At 41.2% G+C, this 16643-nt stretch overlaps 1 protein-coding gene across 4 annotated transcripts in view; it reads left to right on the top strand.

Moving 5' to 3' along the window:
• The window catches only part of QRICH1 (glutamine rich 1), a 52353-nt gene that overhangs the window by 23037 nt on the left and 12673 nt on the right, over positions 1 to 16643 (top strand). For all 4 annotated transcript variants that reach the window (XM_041761813.1, XM_041761812.1, XM_041761815.1 and 1 more), the window contains 2 exons: positions 8824 to 9864; positions 16457 to 16634. In XM_041761813.1, the coding sequence (XP_041617747.1) occupies positions 8824 to 9864; positions 16457 to 16634 (1219 nt within the window). The remainder of the gene's footprint in view (positions 1 to 8823; positions 9865 to 16456; positions 16635 to 16643) is intronic.

Raw genomic sequence — 16643 nt, 5'->3', positions numbered from 1 at the left:
GAAAAAATGGCAATTAAAAACTTTGGAAAAGGTGAGAGGTACTGAATGAGAAATTTGAATGATTTAAATGTGAAGGGGACTAAAACAGTGTGATTTATGAGGAGTTAATAGAAGGTGAGAAACTGGTTTTTGAAGCAGTAAAACCAAATTCATTCCCTCAGAAATATCCCTGTCTCCTGTTTGATATATAACTTTTCTAGGATATACTAGACTTAGAGATGATCTTTTTCCTTCTTTTACCTCTTTTTACCTCTTGAGAATCCTCTTAAATCTAGTCTTAAGTTTCAAAAAGCTTTATGTTTTATATATTTATATATGTATATGTATGTATTTTATTTTATTTTATTTTATTTTATTTTATTTTATTTTTTTTTTTTTTTATATGTATGTATTTTATATATATAGTTTGTTGAGTTACCAGTCTGTCAGTTTGGCTTTTTTTCTTTTGAGACAATTGACCTAAGTATTATAACCTTGAAAATCACAGATAAACCTGTTCAGATACATAGGGCTAATGGGTTACAGTACCAATTTCTGAACGTCTTTTCCCTTTTTTTTTTTTTTTTCCAATGAGGAATTCTGAGAAAAAATACTCGAAGTTGAGCAGTTCTTTCAATTCACTTCTTTTACTTCCTTTTCGAGTAAAATTAAATCTTTATTTTGCTGAGTTTCCAAATTCTTACTATGATTACGTAGCAGTGATTAACCAGATAAAAAGTTAATGTTTTTATATAAATAAAAAATTGGAAGGGAGGTAATAAAAATAACATTTAATTCTTATCGACCAATGATAGTTGTGAATAAAGGTTATGAATATATAATAGCTCTTTCTTATTCAGTATGTTGACATTGGTAAAGAAATGTCACAAAGTGTTTTTAACTCTTACTCCTGTAATTTTAAATTCTAACTACTTTGGATCTAAAATGGCATCAAATTATTTGTACTTGTTTATTCTGGAGCGAGGAGTAGTCCTATTACCACCACCACCACCACCACCACCCCCAACCTGTAGTTCTGATTCCATTTTATTTGCGACAGCTTGTTTCTGTTTCTTTTGGAAGTCTGAATGTTGATAAGTGGTTTCTAAGAAAAATCACTTCAATACTATAGGGGCATATGGGTGGCTCAGTCAGCTAAGTGTCCAACTCTTGGTTTCTGCTCCCATCGTGATCCCAGGGTCATAGCAAGCCCCTAATGGATCTTTTCAGTCAGCATGGAACTTTTTAGTTGGCAAGGAGTCCGCTTGAGTTCTCTCTCCTCCCTCTGCCCCACCCTCCCAACCCCTCTGTGCTTGCTCAGGTGCTGTCTTTCTAAAAATATATGAATAGGGCAGCCCAGGTGGCTTAGCAGTTTAGAGCTGCCTTCAGCCCAGAGTGTGGTCCTGGAGACCCAGGTTCAAGTCCCATGTCGGGCTCCCTGCATGGAGCCGCCTTCTGCCTGTGTCTGTGCCTCTCTGTGTCTCTCATGAATAAATAAAATCTTTAAAAAAAATACATGAATAAATCTTTTTTTTGTTAAGATTTTATTTATTTGACAGAGCACAAGCAGGGGGAGGGGCAGGCAGAGGGAGAGAGAGAGACACAGGCTCCCACTGAGCATAGAGCCCGATGTGGGGTTCAATCACAGGACCCTGGGGTCATGACCGGAGTTGAAGGCAGGTGCTTAACTGACTCCCACCCAGGCACCTCGATAATTAATCTTTAAGAAAAATATAATAGTAAACTTATGAAGCATATTATCACTAAATCATATCACTATGATATGTGAGACAATTGAAGCAATGAAGAATTGTTTCCTAAAGATGAGCAAAGGAAGTGGTCTTTTGAGATAGAATTATCACTAAATCATATCACTATGATTTAGTGATAATAACCAGACTTTTATTTTATTTATTTATTTTTTAAGATTATTTGAGAGAATGTGTGACAGTGAGGGGGAAGGTCAGAGGGAGAATTTTCAGGTCAACTCCCTGCTGAACACGGAGCCTGATGTGTTCTCAGTCTCACTGCCAATGAGATCATGAGATCATGACCTGAACCAAAACCAAGAGTTGGACAGTTAACCAAATGAGCCACTTAGCTGCCCCGATAACCAGGTTTTTAAAATTTTGTTTTTAAGCAAGTGATAACAATTATAAGGTGTACTGTGTATCTAAGTCTGTAGCAGGGGGGGGGGTTTTTTTTTTTTTGAAGAGTTATTTATTTAAAGATTTTATTTATTTATTTATTTATTTGAGAGCGTGTACAGAACAGGAGGGACAAGGGAAAGGGAGAGAATCTAAAGCAGACTCCCCACTGAGTGCAGAGCCTGATCTGGGGTTTGATCTCACAACCCTGAGATCATGACCTAAAGTGAAATCAAGAGTCGGACACAGTCTGAGCCACCCAGGTGCCCCATTCTCTGTAGTATGCTGTGCTGTTTGATAGCATTTTACCCACAGTGGAACTTCTTTCAAAATTATGTTCAGTCTTTTGGAGCCCTGCTGCTGCTTTATCAATTAAGTTTTTGTGATACTCTAAATCCTTTGTTGTCATTTCAACAATCTTAACAACATTGTCACCAGGTATAGATTCTGTCTCAAAAAACCACTTCCTTTGCTCATCCTTAAGAAGCAATTCTTCATCCATTAAAGTTTTATTGTGAGAATGCACCAATTCAGTCATATCTTCAGGCTCCATATTCTAGTTCTCTTGCTCATTCCACCACATCTACTTTCTCTAAACTGAAATGTTGAACACTTGGAAGTAATCTGTGAGGGTCAGAATCAATTTCTTTTAAACCTCTGATAATGCTGTATTTTATCTCTTCCCATGAATCATGAGTGTTCTTAATGGTATCTAGAATGGTGAATCCTTTCCAAAGGTTTCAGTTTACTTTGCCCAGATATTCAGAAGAATCACTCTCTATCTAAAATATCATTAGCTTTAAAAAATTTATTTTTTATATTATAAGACTTTAAATTCAAAAATATTCTTTGATTGCTGGGCTGCAGAATGGATATTGTATTCACAAATGTGAAAACAATTTTCTTGTTGTACATGTCTATTAGACCTCTTAGGTGACCACATGGATTGTCCATGAGCAGTAGTATTTTGAAAAGAATCTTTTTTTTCTGAGCAGTCGGTCTCAACAGTGGGCTCAAAATTAAAATATTCAGTAAGCCCTATTAAACATGTGCTGTCATCCAGCTATTCTTGTTCCATTTACAGAGTACAAGCAGAGTAGATTTAGCATAAATCCTAAGGGCCCTGGGACCCTTGTAGTAATAAATGAGCATTGCCTTCACCATAATGTCCCCAGCTACATTGGCCCCTGACATAGAGTCAGCCTCTTCTTTGAGGCTTTGTAACCAGGCATTGCTTTCTCCTCTCTAGCTACGAAAGTCCTAGGTGGCAACTTCTTCAAATACTCTGTTTTATCTACACTGAAAATGTACTGGTTAGTATAACCACTTTTGTAATTATCTTAGCTAGGTCTTCTGGATAACTTCCTGCAGCTTCTCTATCAGCACTTGCTGCTTCACCTTGCCCTTTTATGTTACGGAGACAGCTTCTTAAACCATGGAACCAACATCTGCTAGCTCTAAACTTTTCTTCTGCAGGTTCTTCATCTCTCTCAGCCTTTATAGAATTGAAGAGAGTTGGAGTCTTGCTCTGAATTAGGCTTTGGCTTTATGGGAATGTTGTGGCTGGTTTAATCTTCCATCCAAATCATTTAAACTTTTTCTTTCCTTTTTTTTTTTAAATCTTTATTTATTTATGATAGTCACAGAGAGAGAGAGAGAGAGAGGCAGAGACACAGGCAGAGGGAGAAGCAGGCTCCAATGCACCGGGAGCCCGACGTGGGATTCGATCCCGGGTCTCCAGGATCGCGCCCTGGGCCAAAGGCAGGCGCCAAACCGCTGCGCCACCCAGGGATCCCCCCCTTTTTTTTTTTTTTTAAGATTTTATTTATTTACTCATGAGAGGCCACCCAGCGGGAGAGAGAGAGAGAGAAGCAGAGACAAAGGCAGAGGGAGAAGCAGGCTCCATGCAGGGAGCCCAACATGGGACTCGATCCTGGGTCTCCAGGATCACGCCCTGGGCCAAAGGCGGCAGTAAACCGCTGAGCCACCCGGACTGCCCTAGACTTTTTATCAGCAATAAAGCTATTTGATGTTCTCGTTTATGTGCTCACTGGAGTAACATTCTTAATTTCCTTCAAGAAGTTTTCCTTTTGGGAACCCTGGGTGGCGCAGCGGTTTGGCACCTGCCTTTGGCCCAGGGCGCGATCCTGGAGACCCGGGATCGAATCCCACATCAGGCTCCCGGTGCATGGAGCCTGCTTCTCCCTCTGCCTATGTCTCTGCCTCTGTCTCTCTCTCTCTCTCTCTCTCTCTCTGTGACTATCATAAATAAATAAATAAAAAGTTTTCCTTTTCATTCACAACTTGACTGTTTAGTACAGTAGGCCTAGCTTTGAGCCTACCTTGACTTTTAACATGTCTTCTTCACTAAGTTTAATCATTTTTAGCCTTTGGAAATGACTCTTCCTTTCACTTAAACACTTAGAATCTGTTGTTATTAATTGGCCTAATTTCAGTATTATTTTGTCTCAGGGAATAGGGAGGCCCAAGGAAGGGGAAACAGCCAGTTGGTTAAAGCCGTTAGAACACATACAGTTATAGATTAAGTTTGCTATCTTATATGGGTAGGTTTGTTGGGCCCAAAACAGTTACAACAAATAACTGAGTAACATCAAAAATCTTGTTGACAGATTACTATAAAAGACATGATGAAAATGCTTGAAGAGGGCAGCCCAGGTGGCTCAAAGGTTTAGCTCCTCCTTCAGCCCAGGGCCTGATCCTGGAGACCCGGGATCGAGTCCCACGTCAGGCTCCCTGCATGGAGTGTGCTTCTCCCTCTGCCTGTGTCTCTGCCTCTCTTTCTCTCTCTCTCTGTCTCTCATGAATAAATAAAATCTTTTTAAAAAAGACAAAGAAAAAGCTTGAAGTGTTGTGAGTTCCCTAAGTGTGTCACAGAGACATAAAGCGAGCAGATGCTGTTGGAAAAATGGCGCCAATAGACTTGATCAGTGCTGGTTGCCACAAATCTTCATTTAAAAAAACTAAACAGGGATCCCTGGGTGGCGCAGCGGTTTGGCGCCTGCCTTTGGCCCAGGGCGCGATCCTGGAGACCCGGGATCGAATCCCACATCGGGCTTCCGGTGCATGGAGCCTGCTTCTCCCTCTGCCTGTGTCTCTGCCTCTTTCTCTCTCTCTCTGTCTCTGACTATCATAAATTTAAATAAATAAATAAATAAATAAACAAACAAACAAACAAACAAACAAACAAACAGGGGGATCCCTGGGTGGCTCAGCGGTTTAGCGCCTGCCTTTGCCCCAGGGCGTGATCCTGGGGTCCCGGGATCGGGTCCCGCATCAGGCTCCCAGCATGGAGCCTGCTTCTCCCTCCTCCTGTGTCTCTGCCTCTATCTCTCTCTGTGTCTATCGTGAATGAATGAATGAATGAATGAATAAATAAATAAATAATTATTTAAAAAATAATAAAAATTAAAAAAAAAACAAAACCATATTGTGTGGTGAGCACAATAAAGCAAAGTGCAATAAAGCTAGATATGCCCTTTCATAAGAGTAAACTGTTTATGTTAATGTGATTGGTTTTTGTGATATCCTAGTTTTAATTTCTGATACAGTAAATATCAATACCTGTATCCATATAAATAAAAGCTAATGGGGATCCTCAGTAATTTTTTGAGAGAGTCCTAAGACCAAAAAACTTGGAAATTGATGTTCTGTATTAACTGGTTCCATAGTTTCCTTTATGTCCTTGTTGAAAGCACTGATTCTAAACTTGAGCATGCATCAGTCACCTGGAAGACTTAATATTATTGGTCCGGTTCCCCAGAGTTTCTGATTCAATAGTTCTGAGGTGGGACTTGAGAATTAGTATTTCTAACAAGTATGCCTGCGTGATGATGCTGTTGGCCTGGAAACTATATTTTGAGATTCACTGGTGTAAAGAAATACTGCTTTATAATGAAGGAAACCTATCTTTCAAGCACCTAATCTTATGTTCACAGTAACTGTGTAAGGACTTAGGTGTTTCCCCCCTTTTTATTATACCTGAGGAAACTAAAACTTAGGGGATTCACAGCTAGAAAAGTACAGCAGCAATTCAACTTCAAGTCTAACCCCAAGGTCTGTTATACTCTCTTTATAACTTTTTAATACTCTCTTTATATATAAACTTATATATATATATATATATATATATATATATATATATATATATATATATATATAACTTATATATATATAAACTCTCTTTATATATAACTTTTTAATACTCTCTTTATAACTTTTTAATTAGTAATGGCTTTTTTGAGATCTCATTCTCATATGATAAACCCATTTAAAGTATACAATTCGGTGAGGTGGGTTTTTTGTTTGGTTAGTTTTTTAAAGATTTATTTATTTTAGAGCCAGAGAGCACAAGTGGGAGGGGCAGAGGGAGAGAGAATCACAAGTAGACTCCACACTAAGTGCAGAGCCAACATGGGGCTCAATCTAATGATCCTGTGATCATGACCTGAGCTGAAATCAAAGAGTTGGATGCTTAACCAGCTGTACCACCCAGGTGCCCCCACCTGGTGGTGGTGGTGATGGTGATTTATATTTATTTTAGAGAGACCAAGAGAGAGTGTATATGAGCAGGGAGTGGAGCAGAGGGAGAGAATCTTTTTTTTTTTAAGATTTTATTTATTCATGACGGGGGAGGGGGCAGAGACACAGGCCAAGGGAGAAGCAGGCTCCATGCATGGAGCCTGACACAGGACTTGATCCCGGGACTCCAATATCACGCCCTGGGCCAAAGGCAGGCGCTAAACCGCTGAGCCACCCAGGGATCCCCAGAGGGAGAGAATCTTAAGCAGACTCCCCACTGAGTGCAGAGCCTGACAAAGGACTTGATCCCATGACCCCAAGATCATGATCTGAGCTGAAATCAAGAGTCCAATGCCTGAGCCAACTGAGCCACCTAGGCGTCCCAACAATTAAGCAGTTATTTAATCTACTCTCAGAGTTGTGAGAGTTGTTACTCTCTAAACCTTACATCAGTTTTAGAACATTGTCATTACTCCAAAAAAGAAACACTATGCCCATTAACAGTTACTTTACATTTTCCCCAGTCCTCTGCTCTTAGACAACCACAAGTCTACTTTTTCTTTAGAAGTCTTGTTTTGGACATTCACATAAATGGACTTGCAATATTTAGTCTTTGTGACTGACTTCCTTAGCATAACGTTTTTCCAGTTTCATCTAGGTTGTAGCATATATCAAAATGTCATTTTTATTGCTAAATAATGCTCTGTTCTATGGAAATGGTACATTTTATTTATCAATTTATCAATTGATGAACATTTTGGTCGTTGCTACTTTTTAGCTATTATGAATAATGCTACTATAAACATTTTTTGTGGGCATAGTTTTCATTCCTCTTGGGTATATACCTAAGAGTGGAATTGGTGGGTCATGTGGGTTGTTTTTCATAAGTTTGTCATATGGTATGTTTAACCTTTTGATGAACTGCTAGACTTCCAAAGCAGCTACACTCCTACCAGCGATATGAGGATTCTAATTTCTTCACATTCCTGTCAACACTTGTAACTATCTTTTTTTTTTTCTTTTTTTTGTAGCTGTCTTACTGGCTTTCAAGTGGCGTGTTAATGTGGTTCTGATTTACATTCCCATGACAACTAATGATGTTGAGCAGCTTTTCATGTGCTTATTTGCCATTTGCCAACCTCTATTCAGATTCTCCCTCATTTTTTTTGTGTATGATATGAAGAAGTTTTTGATTTTATATGGATAAACAGTTATCTCAGCACATGCTTGGTTACTTATGTGATGTGTCTCTCCTGTTATTACATAATCTCTCATCTGCCTTCTTTTTACCTTCCTACTTCGTACCAGTGTTTAGAGTTTTTTTTTTTTTTTTTTTTTTTTTTTTTTTTGTGTGTGTGTGTGTTTAGAGTTTAGATATGTGTGTCTGAAGGAAAAAAATCTTCTTTTTCAGATTACAGGCAACACATGGCATCCTTTCGTGATGCTTTGTATGCCAAGATAACAATAATAAGAAATGAGCTGCATTATTGTTAGAAATGTGTGTGGTTCAGGATATAGTTTTATATATAATCTAATTTCCTTAGATTAAATTATCAGGAATCTTGGTGGGGTTTTTTTATGGGCTTCCTTATTAAAACAAAGCTATTAGGTATCTGCATTTTAGTAGCAATGTTGGGAGTTCTCTCCAAAAGGGATTTCAAGAGTTTTGTTTGTACTGTTTTTCACTGATCTGTGGTAGGAGTAGTTTTGATTCTGGGTTGAGAATTGCATGCCTTGAAATGTACTTACCTTAACAGAACATTCGTCCCCACGCTTTTTATCACTCAATCCATGGATAAACAATTTTTTAAACATACACCAAAATATATTTTTGTAAATTATATACTTATATACCAAGGTGCAAAAACAAAGGGTGTCACATTTTAAAACAAAAGTTAAAAATAAGCAGAAGTTCTGATATTTTCATAGATCCCAGTTGATAGTCCTGCTTGCTCTGGTAGATACTTGTAGCTTCGAATGCTGTGTGATGCTGGAGGATTTTGTGTATGATTTTGGGGATTGTGGTCTCCTCAGAAGCCTTGGGTATAGCAACCCCTCCTCCTCACATCACCTAGGGCTCCTGCCTGAGATCTCTTCCTTTTGGGGATGGATCCTTAATGTTGCCTGGTTCACTCACTGCTGAATCTTGTCGCCACAGGTACAGGTGCAGGTACAGCAGTCTCCACAGCAGGTCTCGGCTCAGCAGCTCTCCCCACAGCTCACCGTTCACCAGCCTGCTGAGCAGCCCATCCAGGTCCAGGTGCAGATCCAAGGCCAAGCACCACAGCCGGCAACCCCTTCCATCCAGACTCCGTCTCTGCAGAGCCCCAGCCCCTCGCAGCTGCAGGCAGCGCAGATCCAGGTGCAGCATGTGCAGGCAGCCCAGCAGATCCAGGCTGCAGAGATTCCAGAAGAGCACATCCCACACCAGCAGATCCAGGCTCAGCTGGTGGCTGGCCAGTCTCTTGCCGGGGGTCAGCAGATCCAAATCCAGACCGTGGGTGCCCTTTCTCCACCACCGTCTCAGCAGGGCTCACCCCGGGAAGGGGAACGGCGGGTTGGCACAGCCAGTGTCCTCCAGCCAGTGAAGAAGCGCAAAGTGGACATGCCCATCACTGTGTCCTATGCCATCTCAGGGCAGCCGGTGGCTACTGTGCTGGCCATTCCACAGGGCCAGCAGCAGAGTTACGTGTCTTTGAGGCCAGACTTACTGACAGTAGACAGTGCCCACTTGTACAGTGCCACTGGGACCATTACTAGCCCTACAGGAGAAACCTGGACCATCCCTGTTTACTCTGCCCAGCCCCGTGGGGATCCTCAGCAGCAGAGCATTACCCACATTGCCATTCCCCAGGAAGCCTACAATGCAGTTCACGTCAGTGGCTCACCCACGGCCCTGGCAGCGGTAAAGCTGGAGGATGACAAGGAGAAGATGGTGGGCACCACGTCTGTAGTGAAAAACTCCCATGAAGAGGTAGTGCAGACCCTTGCAAACTCTCTCTTTCCAGCACAGTTCATGAATGGCAACATCCACATTCCAGTGGCTGTGCAGGCTGTGGCAGGCACCTACCAGAACACAGCTCAGACTGTCCATATATGGGACCCCCAGCAACAGCCACAACAACAAACCCCCCAGGAACAGACGCCGCCGCCGCCGCCACCACAGCAGCAGCAGCAGCAGCTCCAGGTTACTTGTTCAGTAAGTGAGACTTATCTAAAGGGCAGCCTGCTTCCCCAGGGCCCTGTGCAACACAGAACTTTCCTGGCAACCTCTGGCTTGTTTATTGCAATGATGTTGGTCTTGCAGTGATACAATATTTAATAGTTTAGTTGGGGTTGAGGAGGGGAAATAAAAGCAGCAGTTGAAAGCTATGCAATAGGCAGGAGTTCTGTCCTGGTACCTGGAGATAGATACCTTGGGTCCTTTTTTTTTTTTTCTTTTAAGATTTTATTTATTAATTCATGAGAGAGACAGAGAGAGAGAGAGAGAGAGAGACAGAGATATAGGCAGAGAGAGAAACAGGCTCCATGCAGAAAGCCTGATGTGGGACTGGATTCCGGAACTCCAGGATCATGCCCTGAGCTAAAGGCAGATACTCCTTTTTAAAGAGGATAAAAGAAAGGTGAAATTCGTTTTTTAAAATCACATTAAATCACAATATTTTTATTTTATTTTTTTAGATTTTATTTTATTCAATGAGAGATAGAGGGAAAGAGGCAAAGACATAGGGAGAGGGAGAAGGAGGCTCCACGCAGGGAGCCCGATGTGGGACTCAATCCCAGGACTCCAGGATCGTGCCCTGGGGCTGAAGGCAGGCGCTCAACTGCTGAGCCACCCAGGCATCCCAGGTCCTTCTTTTTTTAAGAAGAGTAAAGTTCTAGGGAAAAATTAATGGGACACACTGAGTGTTATCTGATTTTAATAACCTACTTTCTGCATCACAAATGAATGGATCTTGTGGAACCCTGTAAAGTTTAGTGCACAGGCTGTAAACTCATCACAGCAGAAAGGCTGTGAAATTGTTCTTTTTTAATTACCATCTGTGGACACGGGTGAATTAGAAAATCTAAAATACTTCTGGTGGGCCTGTTCAAAGTAATCACCTTTGGGAGTATCAAAGAAGCTACCACTATAGGTGCTTTTGTGTTCCTTAAAAATAATCAATCCTTGGTTAATTTTCTGTTACAGAAGCTATTTTGAAAAAAATGTATTGGGGCGCCTGGGTGGCTCAGCGGTTGGGCTTCTGCCTTTGGCTTGGGGCATGGTCCCAGGGTTCCAGGATCAGGTCCTGCATTGGGCTCCTTGCGGGGAACCTGCTTCTCCTCTGACTGTGTCTCTGCCTCTCTCTGTGTGTCTCTCATGAATGAATGAATGAATGAATGAATGAATGAATGAATGAGTGAATAAATAAAGTCTTAAAAAAAGAAAAGAAAAATGAATAAAGTCTTAAAAAAAGAAAAGAAAAATGTATTTTGAAATAATTTTAGACTTAACTCTTTTGAAATTCTAACTTCAAAATTGGCTTTTTTCTAATTGTTAAATTTGTTTTTTAAGAGAAGGAGCAAAGCATGGTGTGAGCAGGGGAGAGGCAGAGGCAGAGAATCTTTTTTTTTTTAAATACTGGAATTTTTATTTATTTATTTAATTTTTATTTATTTATGATAGTCACAGAGAGAGAGAGAGGCAGAGACATAGGCAGAGGGAGAAGCAGGCTCCATGCACCGGGAGCCCGACGTGGGATTCGATCCCGGGTCTCCAGGATCGCGCCCTGGGCCAAAGGCAGGCGCCAAACCGCTGCGCCACCCAGGGATCCCGAGAGGGAGAGAATCTTAAGCAGACTCTGTGCTGAGTATGAACCCATCTCAGGTCAGTCTCATGACCCGGAGATCATAACCTGAGCCGAAACCAGGAGTCAGAGGCTTGACTGAACCATGCAGGTGGTGCCCCTAATTGTTAAATCTTTTTAAGGATACCTCAGAAGTATGGATAAATTTATTACTTAAAACTGTTAGCAAACTTCAGGGCCTGTGGTCTCATGGGACTGCTGAATGAACTGTGCCTCAGGAAAGGGACTCCTGGGAATGCATGCAAGGGAGCTGGCCTAAACAGGGCACTATTAGACCAGGGACTTAGAAACTCAGGCCATAAGCAAAGGCTGACTAAGTGGTTTTACAGAGAATGGTATATTATTGTAGGTCACTTTGTTAGGAGCCTATTAAATATCTAGCTATCAGGCCTAGAAGTAGAACAAGACAGAATCATTGCTTCAGGTAGCTTTTATTCTATTTTTGGAATAAGAATATATGATTTTTGTTTTCTGAATCCTCTATAAGGCAGCATAATCGAGTGTGACATTGTGTGCTCCACACACACAAAAACAAACTGTATTCATAAACCATTCTAGGTTAAAAAATCAGCAGAGGTGTCTGTAAAAAAAAAGCGTGGTGTTTGATCTCTAATTTATAGCTTCAGCTGGCAAGAATGAAGCATCATCATTACAGAGCCAGGGATGGACGGAAGCAACATGGCTAGTGCAAAATGAGAGGGGGACTATGGGAGAGGAGTTAGTATGGGAAGCAAAGGATCTATGTTCCCAAAATGCAGAGTTGAGCTTAATCTAATCTAATGTAAGAAATTTTTCCAGAATCCTAAGAGTTGTGATAAGAAGAATCAAGTACAGATGTGTAGAATTAATTTCGCGTAGGAGAGACCAGCCTGGATAATTGCAATGTAACTGAGCTCTGCTCACAGGATTGGGGAAGACATCAGGCCTCTCAACTTTCCTGGGCCTGACTGTCCAAGTTGCAGATCAGGCCTCTTTTGATGCTCATTGGTCTCTGTAATTTGTACTTCTGGCCCCTTAAACAAGAAAAGATTTTTTTTCTGGAGTTCATTTTATTTATTTATTTTTAAGGTTTTTATTTATTTGACAGAGAGTAAGCACAGAGGGAGAGGGTGAGGGAGAAGTAGACTCCCCACTGAGAGGAGAGCCCAATGGTGGGCCTGATCCAAGACCACGACCTGAGCTGAAGACAGATGCCCAACCTGCTGAGCGTCCTAGACGCCATTGGAGTTCATTTTAGTAGGCCAGTGTTCTTCAGAGGCAATGTTTCCTTTGGGAAAGTCTTATTGGAGGAGTGTATGTCCAGTATTACCAGAAAAGGAAAAATAGAGAATACCCATCATGTAGGAGAGATGAGTTTGTCCGTTTATAGCACAAACATCCCTCTACCCTCCTTATTAGGCTTAGTGATAGGTGTTGAGGAACAGATATGAATGGGGAGTCTCTGCCCTTGGAGTACTCATGGTCCGTGGGGAAGATAATTGTGCTGTGATATGAGGAGAACTGATGACAGTGTTGTGCTCTTCACCCAACAAACCCTTTATGAAAGTTCTCTTATCACCTGCCTTTAAAACCAGATTTATGGAGAAGCCTCCATCCCTTGCGCTCACATCCACCTCCATCTATTGCCCCATTTCTCCCCGTGCTTTATTCTCAGCGTTCTCAAAAGCATTATCTACACAAGCTGATTCTGCCTGGTAACCAGTTTTCTCTTCAGTTTACGACTGTTCTTGTCAAGGTCAGCAGTGATCTACCTCCCTGTGGCAGATCCAACAATCTGTTTTTATCTCACAGCAGCATATGATCAACAGACCATACCTGCTTTCTTGGAATTCTCCTCTGGTATGGTTTTCTTCCTACCCCCACTGGTTCTTTTTCCTTCTCAGGAGAGTTTGCTGATGCTTCTCTCTGAACCATACATGTTAACGTTCCTCAGAGCTCAGCACTAGCTTTCTTTTCTCTCTCAAGAATTTCTATTGCCATGGTTTCAGCATCCTCTAGATGGCTGGTGCCACTGAAGATGATAGTCACTGACACTATATGCCAGGCAGTATTTTAGTGTTATACATGGTAACTCATTTAATTCTCACACCAACTTCATTTTATGGATAAAGAAACTGACACAGATTAAACAACAAAACCAAAGCCACAGTTAGTAAGTAGCAGAGTTGGGGTTCAGCTCTGGACAGACTGGCTGGAGCCCATGTTTTAAACCCTGTGCTGCAGTGACATACAGATCTTTATCTCTAGACCATGCCTTTCTCTCTGGACCTTTCTCATGCATCCAGCAGCCTATTTTTCATTTACTTGGATTTATTGAAGATGTCTCAACCCTTCATTAGCATCACCTCTACTGCTAGTGAAAACTTCCCCTCTCAAGGCACCTGGCTGGCTCACTTGGTGGAGAGCATGTGACTTCTGATCTTGTGGTCATGAGTTCTAACCCCATTTGGGGGGTAGAGTTTATTGATCGATAGATAAATAGATAGTTTGGATGGATAGATGACCTATTTAAAAAACAAACCAAAAAACTTCCCCTCTCGGAAAGTGGTACCATCATCCACCTGTTTGTTTAAACCAGAAACACAGGAATCCTCTTTGAGTTGCTTTCCCTTATTCTTCACAGCCAACTCATCAACACCCACTTTGATTCTGCCACCACACTTCTCAGAATTTCTTAATCGTCTCCATTGTCACCATCCTAGTCTAGGCCACTAGCACCTTAGCTCTTCAAACCATTCTCCATAAATCAGAAAGAATTTTTTTTTAATGTAAGATTATGTCACTTCCCAGTGTAAAACTCTCCGGGCTCCATTATAAATAAGAAAACTTAATACCATAGTGTATAAGGCCCTACTTATATTAGTAGTTTTCATCCTGGTTGGTCTCACTACTACTCCTACCCACTGATAGACATTTAGACCATATAAAAGAATTTTATTGTCCAGATGCTTGGGAATGTTACATTATTGGGTGAAGGTACACACTGAAGGGGGCCTGGCTAAAACCAGAAGCAAAGTGCTGCCCCACATGCCCTGATCCCCACCTACTTATCCAGTCAGACTTCTAGATTTCTCGCTTGGGTAGATGGTATTGCCTTCGAACAAGATAGGGAGGGAACTCTGAGGAGAATAGTTCTGAATGGGAAAGGGTGATGAGTTCTATCTGTATATGTTAGTTTGAGGTAGTTGTAAGATGTTCATTTGGAAACATACAGCGCCCCCTGGGTATATTAAGTGGAGATCGAGGTTGGAGGTCCATAGTTAACAAAAATTTCTACAAACATGAAAATCCAAACTGGAAAAGTGGGAAAGACTCACCAAGGAAATTGATAGTTAAACTGGGAAATGTGTCTAGAGTGGAGCTTCTGGGTTGACAGACATTCAAGAGCCTCACACTGGTATTGCTTTATCTCCTTGTTTAATTATCTTATGAAAGCTAGGAGGAGAGTCTTTACTTGTATTCATTGGATAAGCAGATTTATGTGTCATATATTTTGCCTTCAATTTGAATAATTTGACATGCCTTAGCCCTTTGAGTAGTCCCTGGCATGGAAAGTTGCTCAAAGGAATTTGTTCAAAGTATAGACAGGTGTGTGAGACCCAAGAACCTATGCCTAGTATCTTTGTTAGTGTCTATCCTGCCCAATATGGGGATTGTGATTGAGGGTTATGGACATGCTCTGCCCCTTTGTGTGCATGGCTTGACTGTTAGACCATTGAGGACAGGATGACTCTTCCTTTGGAGGTAGGAAGCTAGAGCAGTGCCTCCTGTCTTCAGGCACTAGAGCAATATTATAAAGAATATTATTGCCTTAGGCAATAGAGCAGTATTATTAAGAAGGAATTTGGGGGAAAGAAACAACTTTATATATAGCTAGAGAAGCCGTATAGATCTTGAGGTCTTATCAACTCTCATCTTTCAGTGGCAGGGAATGAACACAGCTTTTGTTTGTTGTACTTTTCTTTCTCAAATGATTTTCAACCATGGCTGGACATAGAGTCACCTGGGAGCTTTTAAAAATACTGATGGCAGGTCCACATCTTAGACCAATTAAATCATAATCTGCAGGGTTAAGGCCCAGACATGGGTATTTTCTAAAAGCAGCCCAGATGTTTTTAAAGTATACCCATGTTTAATGGTCACTACTCTGGACACTTGGTATTCAAAGTGTGGTCTGCAGACCAGCTCCCTCACTTGGGAACTTTTTTTTTTCCCTCTCTCTCTTTCTTTCTTGGGAACTTGTTAGAAGTGGAGATTTTCAGGTCCCACTTGAGACGTTTCTTTTTCATTTTCTTTTTTTTTTTTTAAGATTTTATTTATTTATGAGGGAGGCAGAGACACAGGCAGAGGGAGAAGCAGGCTCCATGCAGGGAGCCCAGTGTGGGACTTGATCCCGGGACTCCAGAATCATACACTGGGCCGAAGGCAGGCCCTAAACTGCTGAGCCACTCAGGGATCCCCGAGACGTTTCAAATCAGAATCTGCACTTTAATAAAATCGTTAAGTGATTTTTTTTTTTTTGTATTTTATAGTTTGACAAGCAGTGCTTTGGGCACGTAGTTCTGAGCAGTAGTCACTGCTCAGAATTTTAGAACTTTAGAATTGCCTTTTAATGTGGGAAGGTTTTTTTTTTTTTTTTTTTTTTTGTGGGAAGGTTTTTGAAAGACTATAATCAATTTAAAAAGAGATCTCCGTGTGGAGCCCAGGTATTGGTATTTTTAATTCAGAGATTCAAAAGTCCAGCCAGGACTGAGAAGCACTGCAGTAGCCTTAACTGTCCCTGGGGTAAGGAGAAGAACTCCAAAGGTCTCTTTGAAAGTAAGATAACAAGTGGAAGAAAGATATTTTTGTTAGAAGAACCATAGGTAACATTTTTCTAACAGTTTTATGGAAGGGCCTGATGGAAAACAATATTGACACATTTTGATGGTTTCTCTCTCATAGGCTCAGACTGTCCAGGTTGCTGAAGTTGAGCCACAGTCACAGCCACAGCCTTCCCCAGAACTTCTGCTTCCAAATTCTCTGAAGCCAGAAGAAGGGCTTGAAGTATGGAAAAACTGGGCCCAGACCAAGAACGCTGAGCTAGAGAAGGATGCTCAGAACAGACTGGCACCCATTGGGAGTGAGTGTT

Source organism: Vulpes lagopus, chromosome 7 (assembly GCF_018345385.1).
Source record: "Vulpes lagopus strain Blue_001 chromosome 7, ASM1834538v1, whole genome shotgun sequence".
NCBI lineage: Eukaryota > Metazoa > Chordata > Mammalia > Carnivora > Canidae > Vulpes > Vulpes lagopus.
The sequence above is the reverse complement of the archived record's forward strand: the minus strand, read 5'-3'. Positions and strand labels throughout refer to the sequence as shown.